General features: G+C 48.5%; 1 protein-coding gene across 1 annotated transcript in view; it reads right to left on the reverse strand.

The window, feature by feature from the left end:
* ACOXL (acyl-CoA oxidase like) overlaps positions 1-14039 on the reverse strand; it is a 335830-nt gene extending 321791 nt beyond the window's left edge. The window contains exon 1 of the mRNA XM_055539295.1: positions 13813-14039. Within this exon, the coding sequence (XP_055395270.1) occupies positions 13813-13934 (122 nt within the window). The 5' untranslated portion in view covers positions 13935-14039. The remainder of the gene's footprint in view (positions 1-13812) is intronic.
* Positions 14040-16783: the final 2744 nt, after the last annotated feature.

Below are 16783 nucleotides of genomic sequence, written 5' to 3' on the forward strand. Positions count from 1 at the left end.
CTCAGTGCAACAAGGTAAGTAAGAATAAAAACATATCCACACTGACAAGCAGTCACAGAAGAATCTTAGGTCTCTAGGAGGGAGAGAAGGGGCAGAGGATTGTGGAGGGACCCCCCCCCCCAAGAACAGCATCAGTTCTGAGATCTCCAGACACAGTCAGAATGACCTCAGTTAGAAAATACGCCTGCTTCCCTCCAAAGTCATAGCCCCTCCGAGGCAGCAAGCAATGAGTACCCATGACCCTAGCCTCTCTACCCAGACATTGGTTTCTTTCATGCAAAACACTCCTTTGGAATCAGCAACCTCTGCCCAGAAAAGCCAAGGTATTGCCCAACTTCAGGTCCAACTCACGGCCAGAGGAGCATGGAAGGGACTTAACAGGCAGCAGTAAGTGCCCTGTTCAAGGTGAGAATGGCTGGCCTGGCTTCCGAGGTGCCCTTCCCAGCCATCCCGCACTCCATGCAGCGACCCAGGGGCTCAGGAGGAAGCCGAGGAGGGGTGCCCAGCGCCGTCTGTCCCACACGGGCTCTTCCTTTCCTGGGCCACATCACCCCACTCTGTCTTTAGCAGGCTCCCACTCGCACCCCCACCCACGTGCTTCTGCTGGGTGACCCAGCCCAGTGGCACGTCAAGAAACGGCAACAGCAGTGGCCAGATGGGCCAGTGAGGGTGGCCTGGACCAGGCGAGAAGCCAAGAAGAGCCCCTCTCTTCCAGCCTGGCTGCTGAGCGCTGGGACACGCACCCAAAGCTCCGAAGGCCACAAGGCGGCCAGAGCTCATCTGGACGTGAGGCAAGCAGAGCAAGGACTCCCGCCAGCGTCACCCCAGCTCCTGCCTTTCAGCCTCCGCACCCGAAACCAAGGTAAGCTGTGTTTGTCTGTCTCTGTAACTGAAACTAAAGTGAAATAAAAGCAAACTAACTGGGGTGCTTTTGGTTAAGAACCACAAGTTTGGTTGAAACCCAACTCACAGTGGCCTGAACCGTAAAGGGGACTTACTGCTTCATGGAACTGGGGATGAGGAACACAGCGCAGGCTTCAGGGCACATGGGCTCTGTGGCTTAACCATGTTATCAGAATGTGGAGGCCCTCCACTTTGCCTCTCTGAGTCATTTCCTCCCAGGCCTGGCTTCCCTGTTGGTGACAAAACGGCTGCACACCTGTCAGCCTCACGTTCAGACTCCACTCTATCCAAAATGAGAAGCTCTGCCCATCCAACAGGTCTCTCAGATAAGCATGGAAGCATCTTTTCCTGGACCCCTCAGAAACCTCCCTTCCTATTTCATTGGCTGAAATCAGATCATGTGACTATTCCTGCACCAACTTGAGGAGTAACACTGTGGCAAATAAGGAAGGGCTTCCCTGGTGGCTCAGCCCTTAAAAAATCTGCCTGCAACGCGGGAGACCGCGATCCCTGGGTCGGGAGGATCCCCTGGAGGAGGGCATGGCAACTGACTCCAGTATTCTTGCCTGGAGAATCCCATGGACAGAGGAGCCCAGTGGGCTACAGTCCATGAGGTCGCAAAGAGTCTGACACAACTGAGCAAGTAATACAAATGAGGAAGCAAAAAATGACTTCTGCACAATCTTCTCTAAGGAAATTTCTCATGTTAAATTAGTATACGGAATTTATTGACTGTAATTCAAATCCTGCAGATCCCACCTCTATACTCTCTCTCTCCTCTCCTCTCCAAAGAAAAGGAAGATAGCACTATGCCCTTTTTGTTTAAGGATTTTTTAATATGAACCATTTTAAAGTCTTTATTGAATTTGTCACAATATTGCTTCTGTTTTATGTTTTGGTTTTCTGGCCACAATATATGTGCGATCTTGGCTCCCTAACCAGGGATCAAACCTGCACCCCCTGCATTGGGAGGTGAGGTCCTAACCCCTGGACCACCGGGGAGTCCCAAACTCTGCCCTTTATAGGGCTCCCCTGGTGGCTCAGACGGTAAAGAATCCGCCTCCAAGGCGGGAGACCTGGGTTCAGTCCCTGGGTCAGGGAGATCCCCCGGGGGAGGGCACGGCAACCCACTCCACAGAGGAGCCTGGCGGGCTACAGTCCGTGGGGGTCACAAAGAGTCGGACACGACTGAGTGACTTAGCACACTAGCATGCCCTTTATAAACTTCATTATTATCACCTTTGAGAGTCAGATGAACAATCAAATATAAAAAGCATGTAACCAACTGCACTCCTAGAGTAGAGCCCTGTGGGGGGAAGCGGGACCACTGAACCCCCTGACCTTTTACTGGCACGAGTTTCAGTACCTTTCTCTAGATCTCTCTTTCTCTCAGTCTCTCTTGGTCACTGCCTGTCTTTCTTTCTGCCAGTATCCTAAGGAGGCACTCTTGGTTATTAACAGTTCATTTTTTTTTCTTCCAACTGTTGGTCCAACCAGAAAACAATTCTGCCTTTTACAACCATAATTGGGAGGTAACACAGTCTGAATCATCATCTTAAAACTGTGATAAACATCTTCATCCAGTCAGAGAAGCAGCCAGTAACCAAAAACCACGCCCATGTGTCCCCTGCCCCATCTCTCAGCCCTCGCCTGCCAACCCTTTTAAACCTTGGTTTAGCATTCCTTTACTTTCATTTTATAGAGTTTCTCACATATCCAGGTATGTCTAAAGAGTGTGTGCTCAGTTGCTGAGCTGTGTCTGACTCTTGTGACCCCGTGGACTGCAGCCTGCCAGGTTCCTGGGCCCATGGGATTTTCCAGGCAAGAATACTGGAGTGAGTTGTTGTTTCCTCCTCCAGTGGTCTAAAGAGTATACTGTTAGCACAATTTATGCTAACTTTATTTTAAAAAAAAAGGGGGGTGGGAATCAGCACCCCAACATTCATAGTAGCACTATTCACAGTAGTCTGGACACCAAAGCAACCAAAGTGTCCATCAACAGATGAATGGATAGAGAAGATGCAGTACATATACGTATATGGATATATATGGATGGACTTGGAAATTATCATACTAAGTGAAGTCAGTCAAAAAGAGAAAGGCAAATATCATGTGATATCACTTACTAAACAAAGACAGACCCACAGATACAGAAAAGAAATTTATGGTTGCCAAAGAAGAAAAGGGATAGGAAAAGGATACATTACAAATTTGGGATTAGCAGATACAAACTACTATATATAAAATGCATAAACAACAAGGCCCTATGATATAGCACAGGGAACTGTGTTCAATCTCTTGTAATAAACCATTATGAAAAAGAATATATATATATACATATTACTTTGCTGCACACCAGTAACTAACACAACACTGTAAATCAACTCTACTTCAATAAGAAAAAAAAACCGTAGTCTTTAGCAAGGTTGACATTCATAAACAATATCACTGTCCATACTCGCAATACTGTGCCATCTGTCGGTCACAAGTTTGTCCCTTTAAACAACATCCCTCTTATTCCTCCTAACACCAGTCCCTGCTAACCACAATTCTATTCTGTTTTTATGAGTTCACAGTTTTTTAAAATGTCATACAGAAGAAGAGCTTAGTTTTCTAATCAGCCTCAAGTCACACATGGAGGAGACCAGTTCACCAACCATCCTTTCAGGCACCCGGGCTTATCACCTGTCCTTCATTCTCTGTACACCCATCCTCAGGGACTGCTGCTGCTAAGTCACTTCAGTCGTGTCCGACTCTGTGAGACCCCATAGACGGTAGCGCACCAGGCTCCCCCGTCCCTGGGATTCTCCAGGCAAGAACACTGGAGTGGGTTGCCATTTCCTTCTCCAATGCATGAAAGTGAAAAGTGAAAGTCGCTCAGTCGTGCCCAACTCTTAGCGACCCCATGGACTGCAGCCTACCAGGCTCCTCCATCCATGGGATTTTCCAGGCAAGAGTATTGGAGTGGGGTGCCATTGCCTTCTCTGCCTCAGGGACTAACCCTGACCAAAACAGAACACTAATGCTAACCTGCCCTGGAAAGGAAGGTTCTCTCTGATCAAGAAAGTCTGGGACCAAGAACCCTGCTTGTTTACAAACCAGTATTTACTCATATTACTCACTTCACTCCTATTTTGAACAAAAACCCAAGGTTGACTAGACACTTAGCAAAAGCCTCAAACACAAAAAACAGAGGTCAAAAGTACAAAGGGGAAGAAAAAGAACTCAAGAAACAGAGACAAGGCAGAAAATAGAAAGAAACATCTCAGAACTTACCATCAAGTATTCCCAAGAAATAAGAGATTTGGCGACCAGAAAACAAGAACAGTTGCTCTAGAAAAGAAACAAGGGACTTAGAGAAACTTTGAAAATTATGACAGTAGTTATCTTAAATGACTCAAGAAAAGTTGGAAGATAAAGTTGAGAAAGTCTGCCAAGAAAAAAAATGAAAAGGTAAAGAGATGAAAAACAAGAAAGAAAAGATTAGGAAACTAGAAGACAAGCCCCAGAGGTCTGACATCTGAATTGGAGTTCAGATGAGACAGCCGTGCAAATAGTTGAAGAACAGCTTCCCTGGTGGCTCAGAGGTTAAAGCGTCTGTCTGCAATGCGGGAGACCTGGGTTCGATCCCTGGGTTGGGAAGATCCCCTGGAGAAGGAAATGGCAACCCACTCCAGTATTCTTGCCTGGATAATCCCATGGACGGAGGAGCCTGGTGGGCTACAGTCCACAGGATCGCAAAGACTCGGACACGACTGAGCGACTTCGCTCACTCACTCTGTTTCCAGATTAAAAGAGCCCCTGGCATGCCCCCAGCAATGAAAGAGAAAGAGACCACCATCAAGTCACAACACAGGAAAATGCCATAAAGCCAGTGCTAAAAACAAAGTCTTAAAAACTTCCAGGCAGGAGGAAGAAAAACAAGTCATATCTTTACATACTAAAATGCAAAGGTGCAGAGGGCGGCAGGTTCCTTAATAACAATGTTGGATATCTTTAAAATTCTGGGGGAAATTTTATTCCCAGTCTAGAATTCTACACCTACACAAATATTCAGCCAATTTTGAGAGTAAATATTTTCAGACATGAAGATCTCAAAAAGTTAATTCTCTGGTATCCTTTCTCAAGAAGCTATCACATGAGAGACTCTCCTGGTTCTCTATGGCTATGGTAATAACGTACCCCAAAACTTAGTGGCTTAAAACGATTCAGTGTCACTCTACCTCCTACTCTGTCAGGAACTTGGACACACAGAATCAAGTATTAATAGAGATGGCCTGTGTGCTCCTCACAGGTCTGGGGTCCCAGCTTAGATGACATGAACAGCTGGGGCAGTCAGGAATGGCCAGCATCTCTCTATGGTGCATCTCTTCAAGGACCAGCTTGGGCTTCCTCACAGCATGGCAGCCACAGGCTGGTGTAGAACTTTCCACACGGAAGCCAGGGCCTCAGGAGACGGAAGCGGAAGGTGCAGGTCACAGTCACTCAGACCTGAGCCTAGACACTGGCTCCCTGTCACTCCAACCATACCCGTGGGCCAGAGCAGTCCCCGAGCCACCCAGACTCAGGGGAGGGGACACAGAAGCACCCCTCTCAACGGGAATGACGCTCAAGAGTCTGTGGCCACCTCTAATCCTCCACAAAGAGCGACCAAGAAAGAGAAGGCCTGGGAAAACAGAAGCTTGACTTTAAAAGAGATGCAAAGGAAACTCCCCAGGTGACCGCGAAGACGATGGTAAAGCCAGTCCAGGCTGAAGCCCCTGAGGGAGACCTCCTGGATGGATCTGTCCACAGGGAGGGAAGGGAACGGCAGATACATGACAGGTTTGACCAAACCGTTGTTTTGTCGTTGTTTAGTTACTAAGTCATGTCCAACTCTTTGTGACCCCATAGGCCGTAGCTCACCAGGCTTCTTTGTCCATTGGATTCTCCAGGCAAGAATACCGGAGTGGGTTGCCATTTCGTTCTCCAAGGGGATCTTCCTGACCCAGGGATTGAACCTGCGTCTCCTGCACTACAGGCAGGTTCTTTAGCACTCAGCCACCAGGGAAGCCCTTGACCAAACTGAGAGGACTGTAACTCTTTTGTCTAGAAGTGCACAGGCCAGTGAGTGACAATTTTATACAAAATTAAGCAAATGAATAAAGGTAGAAATTGTTATCCCAAGAGAACACCAAAAGTTGTCAAAGAAAGGAAATGAAATATGTTACGCTGTGGGGCATGGCAGGGAATAACACACATAGTCACAGCAGTGTGAACCCTGGGTACCAATGTAAGTCCACATGGGGATGCACTGATTGGTGGGAATAAGGAAGGAAAGTGGGCAGCCATGGGGATCTTCATTCTCTATGCTACTAAGTCACTATATGGGCTTCCCCAATGGCTCAGACAATAAAGAATCTGCCTGCAATGCAGGAGACCAGGTTTAATCCCTGCGTCAGGAAGATCCCCTGGAGAAGAGACTGGCTACCCACTCCAGTATTCTTGCCTGGGAAATCCCATAGACAGAGGAGCCTGATGGGTTACAGTCCATGGGCTTTCAAAGAGTCAGACACGACTGAGTGACTAACACACACACACATCACTATATAATCAAGAAGTAGCTCTGTTTATGACTGTTTTAAAGGAAAATAGAGGTAAATGGCATAAGAATCCCCCGAAAGACGTGAAAGTGTTTGCCAGTGAGAAAAGGGAATGAGGGGTGCAGGGGTGGAATAGGGGCAGATATTTTTTTCACTCCAAACCTCATAGTGTCTTTTTTTTATTAAGTGGGTTCATACATTGTATTATGAAAATAAAAATAAATTTTAAAAGAGAAAGCTAGAACACATAGTATGATTCTGTTTATCCAAGAAAATGTTCACATGTATATGTGAACTCATAGAAAAATAGGGAAAGTAGGGAAAAACAAACTCTACAACACTCAAGTGTTCAAAGTGGTTGGAGGACCAAATGCCCATCAACATATGAATGGACAAACAAAATGTGATGTATCCATCTAATGAAGTATTGTTGTTCGGTTGCTCAGTCGTGTCCAGCTCTGCGACCCCATGGACTGCAGCACACCAGGTTTCCCTGTCCCTCACTATCTCCCTGAGTTTGCGCAAACTCATGTCCATCCAGTCAGTAATGCCATCTGTAGCCCCCTTCTCCTCTTGCCCTCAGTCTTTCCCAGTGCAAAGAAATAGAGGACAACAACAGAATGGGAATGACTAGAGATCTCCTCAAAAAAAATTGGAGATACCAAGGGAACATTTCATGCAAAGGTGGGCACAGTAAAGGATGATGGAGTATTATCCAACGTTAAAAAGGAGATCCTGTCACCTGTTGCAACATGAAGGAAACTTCAGGACATTCTGCTAAGTAAAAAAAGCCAGACACAAAAGAACAATGATTGTATGATTCACTTATATGACATAACTACAGTAGTTCAAATTAATAGAGACAGAAAGTAGAACTGTGGTTGCCAGTGGCTGTGGGGAGGAAGGAAGAGCGAATTAATGTTTAACGGGTACAGAGGTTCAGACTGCGAGGATGCCGGAGTTCCGAGATGGATGGCGGCGATGGCTGCAGAGTACCGCGGATGTACTTCATGCCACTGTGCACTCAGCTCTAGTGAGCTAGATGAGCCTGGAGCCTGTGGCACAAAGAGAAGTCAGAAAGAGAAGAACAAACGTCGTCTATTAACACATACATGTGGAATCTAGAAAAATGGTACTGATGAACCTATTTGCAGGCAGGGCAGGAATACGGACACAGATACGGAGAAGAAACGCTGGACACAGTACGGGGATGAGAGGGTGGAACAAATTCAGAGAGTAGCGCTGATATATACACCATTGCGAAGAGTCGGACACGACTGAGCGACCGAACTGAACTGAACGTGTAAACAGATAGCCAGTGGGAAGCTGCTGCACAGCACGGGGACCTCAGCTGGTGCCCTGTGATTACCGTGGGGCTGGGGGTAGGGTTCAGGAGTCGGGGGACATATGTGTGCTTACGGCTCATTGGCATTGTTGTATGGCAGAAGCCAGAGGAATACTGTAGAGCAATCATCTTCCAATTAAAAATAAATTTCTAAAATTTAAAAGTAAAAAAGGTTAAAATGGTCAATTTTATTTTCTGTTTATTTTACCACAATAAAAATAAGTGGCTGGGAACTTCCCTGGTGGTCCACTAGTTGAGAATCCGTCTGCCAATGCAGGGGACACAGGTTCGATCTCTGCACCAAGAAGATTCCACATGCCACAGAGCAACGAAGCCCGAGCACCACAACTACTGAAGCTCATGTGCCTAGAACCTGTGGTCTGCAACAAGAGAAGCCACCGCAATGAGAAGCTCACACGCCTAAATGAAAAGTAGCCCCTGCTCATGGCAACTAGAGAAAGCCCACATGCAGCAAGGAACACCCAGCACAGCCAAAAATCAATTCAGTTCAGTCGCTCAGTCGTGTCTCTTTGCGACCACCATGGGCTGCAGCACGCCAGGCCTCCCTGTCCATCACCAACTCCCAGAGTCCACCCAAACCCATGTCCATTGAGTCAGTGATGCCATCCAACCATCTCATTGTCTGAAGTCCCCTTCTCCTCTTGCTCTCAATATTTCCCAGCATCAGGGTCTTTTCAAATTAGACAGCTCTTCAAATCATGTGGCCAAAGTATTGGAGTTTCAGCTTCAACATCAGTCCCTTCAATGAACCACCCAGGACTGATCACCTTTAGGATGGACTGGTTGGATCTCCTTGCAGTCCAAGGGACTCTCAAGAGTCTTCTCCAACACCACAGTTCAAAAGCATCAATTCTTCGGCGCTCAGCTTTCATTATAGTCCACTCTCACATCCATACATGACCACTGGAAAAACCATAGCCTTGACTAGACGGACCTTTGTTGACAAAGTAATGTCTCTGCTTTTTAATATGCTGTCTATGTTGGTCATAACTTTCCTTCCAAGGAGTAAGCATCTTTTAATTTCATGGCTGCTATCACCATCTGCAGTGATTTTGGAGCCCAGAAAAATAAATAAAATAATAATCAATAAATAATAATTTAAAAAAATAAGCTGTTGGGGGAGGGGACAGTTTGGGAAACTTTTAGGTTTTCAATATTATCTGACTCTTTGCAATGAGAAGGTCTTCACCATATGCTTGAGTGCATAAATAAGGCTGTGGGAGAAAACCAAATCTCTGTAAAGGTTAGGAAGAGAAATGTGCATTGTTCCAGGAAAGAAAAGAAAAGGCAGTGAAGAGAAAGAAGTGGGACAGGGAAGCAGCCGGCTCAGCATAGCCAGGCCAGGGACGGGAGCCCTGAGGACGGATAGTGGGGAGGTCCCGTGAGTCTAGAAACTTCTAGTGAGGCTGTGAGCCTTACAGGGCTTCCCAGGTGGCGCTAGTGGTAAAGAACTTACCTGTCAATGTAGGAGACATAAGAGAGAAGGGTTCGATAGCTGGGTTGGGAAGATCCCCTGGAGGAGGGCATGGCCACCCACTCCAGTATTCTTGCCTCAAGAATCCCACGGACAGAGCAGCCTGGTGGGCTAGAGTCCATGGGGTCAGAAAGAGTCGGACACGACTGAAGCAACTGAGCACAGAAGCCTTACATGTGCACACCCACCCACCAGCCTGGCCCCCAGGAGAGAGCCCCGCTTTGCCAAGAAACAAACTCAGAAATGTTTGAAAAGCTTATCATGTTTCAGATGTTGCTCTTTTTTTTTTTTGATGGGGACCGTTTTAAAGTCTCTATTGAATTTGTTACATGATTGCTTCTGTTTTCTGTTTTGGTTTTTGGCCACGAGGCATGTGGAATCTTAGCTCCCTGACTAGGGATAGAGCCTGCACCCCTGCATTGGAAGGCGAGGTCTTAACCACTATACCACCAGGGAGGTCCCCGGATGTTGTTTTTAAATATCCCCTGCAACCTCAGGAAGGAGCCTCAAGTGGCCCAGAATCCGCAGCTGCTCCAGCCATGGGCATGCTGTTCTATGGATCTCAGGGCAGGTGGGACCCTTAGACATGGGGACATTCCCAGAGCCTGGGGGACCCGCCATCAGAGCGAGGACAGGGAGGACTCGGCCTGGCAGGCTGGTCTTGGGGAGAGAGGGGGGCAGCTGGGCTGCACCCACACCACAGCTGGCACAGTAACCCAGAGGAAGAATCCCTGCACAGAGGAGGGCAGCGGTGATGAGCTCAGAAAACTGCAAAACCGGATTTTGGTTTTTGGGGGAAGCAAACTGTTTCCTGGGCTCTTATGTCCTGGGAGTGCCTGACACTATACAAACTTCCCACTATACACATAGCACTCACACTCATGAACCCCACCCCCTCCAACACCTACTTGAATTTCAAGGGCCTGGGGATAGGGGACTGGCTACAGGAGGCCTCATATTGTATCTGTGAATCCATGTCTGGTGTTAGTCAATCGGTCATGTCCGACTCTTTGCCGCCCCATGGACTGTAGCCCGCCAGGCTCCTCTGTCCATGGGATTCTCCAGGCAAGGATACTGGAGAGGGTTGCCATGCTCTCCTCCAGGGGATCTTTCCAAACCAGGGATTGAACCTGGGTCTCCTGCATCGCAGGCAGATTCTTTACCATCTGAGCCACCAGAGAGTTTTATTTCTGACCTCTCATGGAGCCTTTTACTGTGGTAGAAGGTTAAAAACAACAAGAAGTCAGGTCACTGTCTTTGAACACAGGATAAGATCAAATCTGATAGTACAAGGTGAACTTTCAAGCAGATACTAAGATCTTTAATCACTGGAGGTGAGAAAAAACAGTATGACATTTAAGCTATTACAACTCTGAAATTATGAAGTCAATAAACAAGAACTGGAGAGAATGGAAAAGTGTTTGTTAAAGTAATGGGGTCTGTATCTCTTTCCCCCCACTTTTTTTTTAGGTGTCATACCACAGCCAGCATTAGTGAAAAGCCACTCGACAGTTTCTCATTTAAACCAGCAGCACAGATGTTATCCCCTTTCTGCAGATGGAAGCTCAGGAAGGTAACATCTCACTTGACGACAATCACACAGGTAATGTGCTGCTGGCTGCTGGCTGGCTTTCCAACTCCGGCCTGCCTTTCCCTCTGTCCCAAAGCAGACTGCACAATTCACAGCAAAGAATCTTCTACTTGGTCCAAATCAGTGGTTTAGATGTTAGCATTCCATCATTTAAACTGCAGTTATCTAATAAGAAAAGACAAAGAGATGACAGCCCAGGAACTAAACTTAAAAGACACAGAAAGACAGGAAAAGGGACATGTATAAGGGCAGTGGTCCCCAAGCTTTTGGGCACCAGGCACCAATTTCATGGAAGGTAATTTTTCCAGACACCGAGGAGGGGGATGGTTTTGAGATGATTCAAGGGCATTACGTTTCTTGTGCACTTTATCTCTATTATTACTATATCAGCTCCACCTTGGATCATCAGGCATTAGATCCCAGAGGCTGGGGACCCCTGTATAAAGGGATGTGACAGAACCTAGTATCCCTTAAAGCAGCAGGACCTCCTTGCCCTCTTAAAAATTCTTGAGGCCTCCACACAAAAACCTGTACATGGATGTACAGGCTTTACGCATAACTTCCAACATGTGGAAGCATCCAAGGTGGACTTCAGTAGGTGATTGGATAAATAAACTGGTTCATCCAGACAATAGAGCAACATTCAGCACAAAAAGAAATGAGCTCTCGGGCCATGAAAAGACATGGAGAAAGCTTAAACACATATTACTAAGTGAAATAAGGCAATCTGAAAAGGCTACATACTGTATGATCGCAACTATATGATTCTAAGAAGGCAAAACTACGGAAACAGTGAAAAGATCAGTGGTTGCCGGGGTGGGTGGTGAGGAGAGAAACACAGAGTGCTGACCGTGTTTCGGCGGTAAAAACACTGGATGACGCCGTAATGACGGGAGCGGCACTGCGCTCAGTCGTGCCCGACTCTTTTGCAACCCCGTGCACTGGAGCCCGCCAGGCTCCTATGTCCATGGAATTTTCCAGTCAAGAATACTGGAGTGGGTTGCCATTTCCTCCTCCAGGGGATCTTCCCAACCCAGGAACTGAACCCACATCTTCTGCATTGGCAGGTGGATTCTTTACTACTGAGCCACCTGGGAAGCCCCTATAATGATGGGCACGTGTTATTAAACATTTGTCCAGACCCACAGAATGTACAACACCAAGAGTGAACTCTAATGTAAACTGTGGTCTCTGAGTGACTATGATGTACCCACGTAGGTTCATCTTTGGCTAAAAAAAAAAAGAAAAAGTCCATCCTGGTGAGTGATGTTGATAATGGAAGAGGTTATGCCTGTGTGGGGACAGGAGGTATTAATATATGGGAAATTTCTGTACCTTCCTCTCAATTTTGTTATAAACCTAACACTGCTCTTTAAAATTGTCTTTTAAAAAATTATTGGGGTCCACAAATATCTATGGGTATTTATCATGTTAGAAATTATACAAGAAAAAAATGTTTAAATATTTATATCATTTGAATGTAACAATAATAAACTCATTAAATGTTTACAAAAAACTACACTTTTAATTAGAAAAGTGGCATTGTTCTGCGTCTTTACAAGTCTGGTTAACGTCTGCCTTGAAATAACTGGATGCTGCTCTCTGCTTCTGCAGATATGTTGGGAAATAATGCATCCTATAGTTTCTGGGAACTACCACTGTACCTTCGTGAGAAAATGAGGATGAAAGGCTCAGTAACTGCTTCATGTTATCACTAAAATAATTTCTAACTTGTGAAGCTCCTGGAAATGTCTTGGGTACCCCCCAGGAGTCCCTGGACCGTGCTCTGAGAAAGATAACATGAAGACGGTGTGAGAGGGAGGGGGAAAGGACAAGTTGGGGAGACAAGGGCCCACCCACCATCTCACCTGTCACCTCCCCTAAGCCCCACTCCCCCCACCCGTTACCTCCAGTGCAGAAACCACAGCTTCCTCCCCAAGGATGACCTGCTTTTATTCCAAGCATCTCCTTCAGCCTGGCTCATCCTTGAGACAGAAACATGTGCTAACTGGTTAATCTTCCTCATGTGCTAACTGGTTAATCTTCCTTCAGAACATACTGGTGTTTTTTAACTGGGGCTTTCTTAAATTAAAACTCCAAAGCCTGATTCTAAAAATGGGCTTATCAGACGACCTGAGATGGGGTGAGCCACCCAGCAGAGCACAGGAGAAAGTCCTCAACGAGACACAAGGGCTGGTTCTTGGGTTCTTTTCTCCGTCTGCAAACTTAGCTTGCACCAAGCCCTCTGTCCACTTTTCTGGGCTGGGCTGCCATCAAATGACTTCTGGGCCTGAATCCACCTTACAACACAAGCACCCCAGCCGCTGTTCGGCCGCCCCTGCGCACACCTGGACTCCGCGAGGCCCCTGGGAGTTCGCAACATGCCAGCAACCGGATAGGACCCTGGGCACAGCCAGTCTATCCCTGTGCCGGGAAAATGCCCTCACTTCTCTGCAGGCACGACCCGGGATAACGCTGTTCTGCCCCGCTTTCCGCGCTTCTGTTCCGGACCAGGCGACACGGTGGCCCTGGGGGCGCTCCACGCCCGCTCCAACCCGGTTTTCTGTTCCCTCTCCCGACAAGGGGTGGCACCCAAAAGCGGGGACTCAAAAAACAGGTTAGGAAACAGGTTTAGAAGCTACAACTCCGGGCTGAGCATCCCGTCCGCCGCTGTGGGGCGCGCCCGTTCGTCCCTGCTCTCCGTGTAGGAGGGAGCGCGGTGGGCAGAGGACGCCTCCTGAGGGCCACGAAGTCGCCGGCTCTGCGGCGTCCACAGGACTGGGGCGGGCAGTCCATCTTCTGTCAGGTCGGGAGGGACCTGTTTTCGGGCGCAGCACACACACGCCAGCTTGCCCTCCCCGGAGTGCACCGCGGGGTGCCCTTGGGGACGCGTTACCTGGGCCGGAAGAGCGGACAGCCGCCCAGGAGCCCGCGCAGCTCGTTTTTGAGGCTCCAGAACTCGCCGTCCAGGTAACGGTGCAAGGATGAATCCCCGAGCCCCAGGTCCGCCGGCTCCATCGTGCTGTCGGGCCTCTGGCGCGTCTCTGGGGCCGCTGCCCGCGCGCCTCCTCCCGCACGTGGCCCGGAGTGCACTCCCTCTCCGCTCCACGCCGCTGGCCAGTCTCCTCCCTCCTCCGCCGCTTGCCCCGCCCTCCCGCGCGCTGGCCCTACCCCGACGCTGCTGCCTGGGCACCCAGTGAAGAAAGAGAGGTCCAAGGAGTTTTACAATGGTCTTCCTCCCCGCCTTGCCCCGGGGCTTGAGTTCCTGCTGCCTGTGCCCTCGGCTCAGGTGTCCCTCCAGTCGGTGGCCCACAAGAACCCTGGTATTAGAACCCTAGAGGGGAGGTTGGTCTGTAGACACCAGGGCCTGGCTGCTCAGAGCTGAGGCACCTCACGGAGCGGACTTCCTGTGTCAGCAGCCTCTCTGCGCCCAAGATCCAAGATGGCCTGGCCCATGCTCTGGCCCCAGGTCAGCTGCAGCTTGGCATTCCAGCGAACTTTAATATTACCGTAATCTGGGGGGTGGCCTGGGGCTACAGTGTAGCTGGGAGATGCAGACAGAACAAACGATGAACAAACATGAACTCATCTCCCAGAATCCTCCTTCTATTGTTCTAACAAGTGACATTCATTCCTTTCCTCTAAGTCTCATTTACTGGACTGATTGTCCATTTAAGTAGAAAGGGAATGCTAGTTGTTTCCTTTCAAAGACCAGTGGGCTGGGGAGATGACTGTCGGGGAGCATGCTGTAGTTGGCCCTTGGGTCTCTGTCTGCTGTCATTAGGTTAACGAATATCATCTGTATTAGTTTCCTTCTTGTTGCTCAGTCCTAAGCCTTGTCCCACTCTTTCTGACCCCATTGACTGCAGCATGCCAGGCTTCCCTGTCCTTCACTATCTCCCGGAGTTTGCTCCAACTCATGTCCGTTGAGTCGGTGATGCCATCCAACCATCTCATCCTCTGTCATCCCCTTCTCCTCCTGCCCTTAATCTTTCCCAGCATTGAGGTCTTTTCCAAGGAGTCGGGTCTTCACATCAGGTGGCCAAAGTATTGGAGCTTCAGCTTCAGCATCAGTCCTTGCAGTGATTCAGGGTTGATTTCCTTTAGGATGGACTGGCTTGATCTCCTTGCTGTCCAGGAGGTTTTTAGCTCTGTATTTTCATGGTGCTGTGTGAGCCAAGGACTGTTCTGAGGCATAGAGCCCCCGTGCCCCTCTTCTCCTGAGGATTCTGGAGCCTGGGCAATCCCTGGGGCCTGCCTGGAGCCACAGCTCTGCTTTAGCTGATGCTCTCCCCTTCCAGGGCACCGGAGCCTATGTTTGTTTTGAGGGTTGGTTTGTTGTGAGGGTGTTGTCAGGAGGGGCACCCCCAGTTGCACACGAGCCCTTCCTGTGAACCTGCTTCTGCCCAAAGGCCTGCCCTGGAGCCTGACCTGCCCCAAATTTGTCTGTGACTGATCTCGTGACTTTAGATAAGAATCTTCATCTCTCTCAGTTTCAATTTCTTCATCTGAAACTTGTGGCTAATATGATCTACATTTTTTTAAAGACTATAATTATGTATACATAATATTTGCCTCATATTAGGTGCTCTGTGATGGTCAGTGGGATGTTCTGTGGGATTATTTAAATTGTGGACATATTCCACAATGACTGCAGAAAATCTGAATAGAATATTCATTGTAGATTTCTCAAAAAAAAAAAAAAGAAAACCTCCCTCTCCTTATAAGGACACCAATCAATGGGTTGGGCCCCATCCTACTCCACTCTGACCTCATCTTAACCTGATTACATCTGCAAAAACCCATTTTTCCAATAAGGTTACATGAACTTTCAACCCAGTATGTGCATGTGTGCTAAGTCACTTCAACCATGTCTGACTCTTTGAGACCCTTTGGACTGTAGCCCACCAGGCTCCTCTGGCCATGGGATTCTCCAGGCAAGGATACAGGCGTGAGTAGCCATTCCCTTCTCTGGGGAAATCTTCCCAATCCAGGGATCAAACCCGGCTCTCCTGCACACGGGACAGATTCTTTACTGTCTGAGCCACCTGGAGAAGTCAAAGAGCACAGGCTAGATGTGCCAGTTACCTCTGAGCCAGCATCAGAAAACCTTCCCCAACAAGATGCCTGCTAGAGGAGTTAGGTATGTCCTGGAGAAAAAGGCTGGGCTCAGAACCAGAGTGCCCACAGCAGGACCTCATAAGGGAAATGCAGGAATCCAGCAGCCCAGGCCTCTGAGAAGGGTGTCCAGTGACCCACAGTGGACCAGGCATGGCATCCAGGTTTGTGCTCAAGGGCCATCCTGCAGCCCTGGGCTCTCCATAGAAGAGGGAGGCTGTGACGGCTGCTGGCTTCATTTCACACTGCCCCAGCCCCTCGGTCCTTGTAAGAGAGGCAGGCCTTTGGCTTGAACGTTGAGAGAGCATTCTCCTGTGTGGATGGTGGTGGGCAAGAATCCTTTAAGCTCCTTCCATAGATGAGTGACCAGGAATGTTAATGACTTGCCCAAGGGCTCCTGGCCCTCCAAGGCAGAGGACTCAGGCCCCAGAGGACCCACACCACATCACACTCCCCTGCGGGACTGGCCTGGGGGCCTCGGTGACCTTTCTGGAGGCAGCTTTCATGAGGGCCTGGGGCACGAACACTACAGCCCAGGGCTTAGGGTTCCGTGGTGAGGCACAGACTGTTCTCAGGGAACTTTGGTGTGTCTGTAGAAATCAGAGAACCAGAAAATAGAGCAGGGAGCACCCTGGAGTATTTTCAGTCAGTCCTTTCTTTTCAGATGAGAACTCTGGAGGGCATGGCCTCTAATGGCTCCATCTGACCACTGCACGGGGTTTCAGGAGGCAAATGGGGCAACTTAGGAA

This window comes from Bubalus kerabau, chromosome 11 (genome assembly GCF_029407905.1).
Source record: "Bubalus kerabau isolate K-KA32 ecotype Philippines breed swamp buffalo chromosome 11, PCC_UOA_SB_1v2, whole genome shotgun sequence".
Taxonomy (NCBI): Eukaryota; Metazoa; Chordata; class Mammalia; order Artiodactyla; family Bovidae; genus Bubalus; species Bubalus kerabau.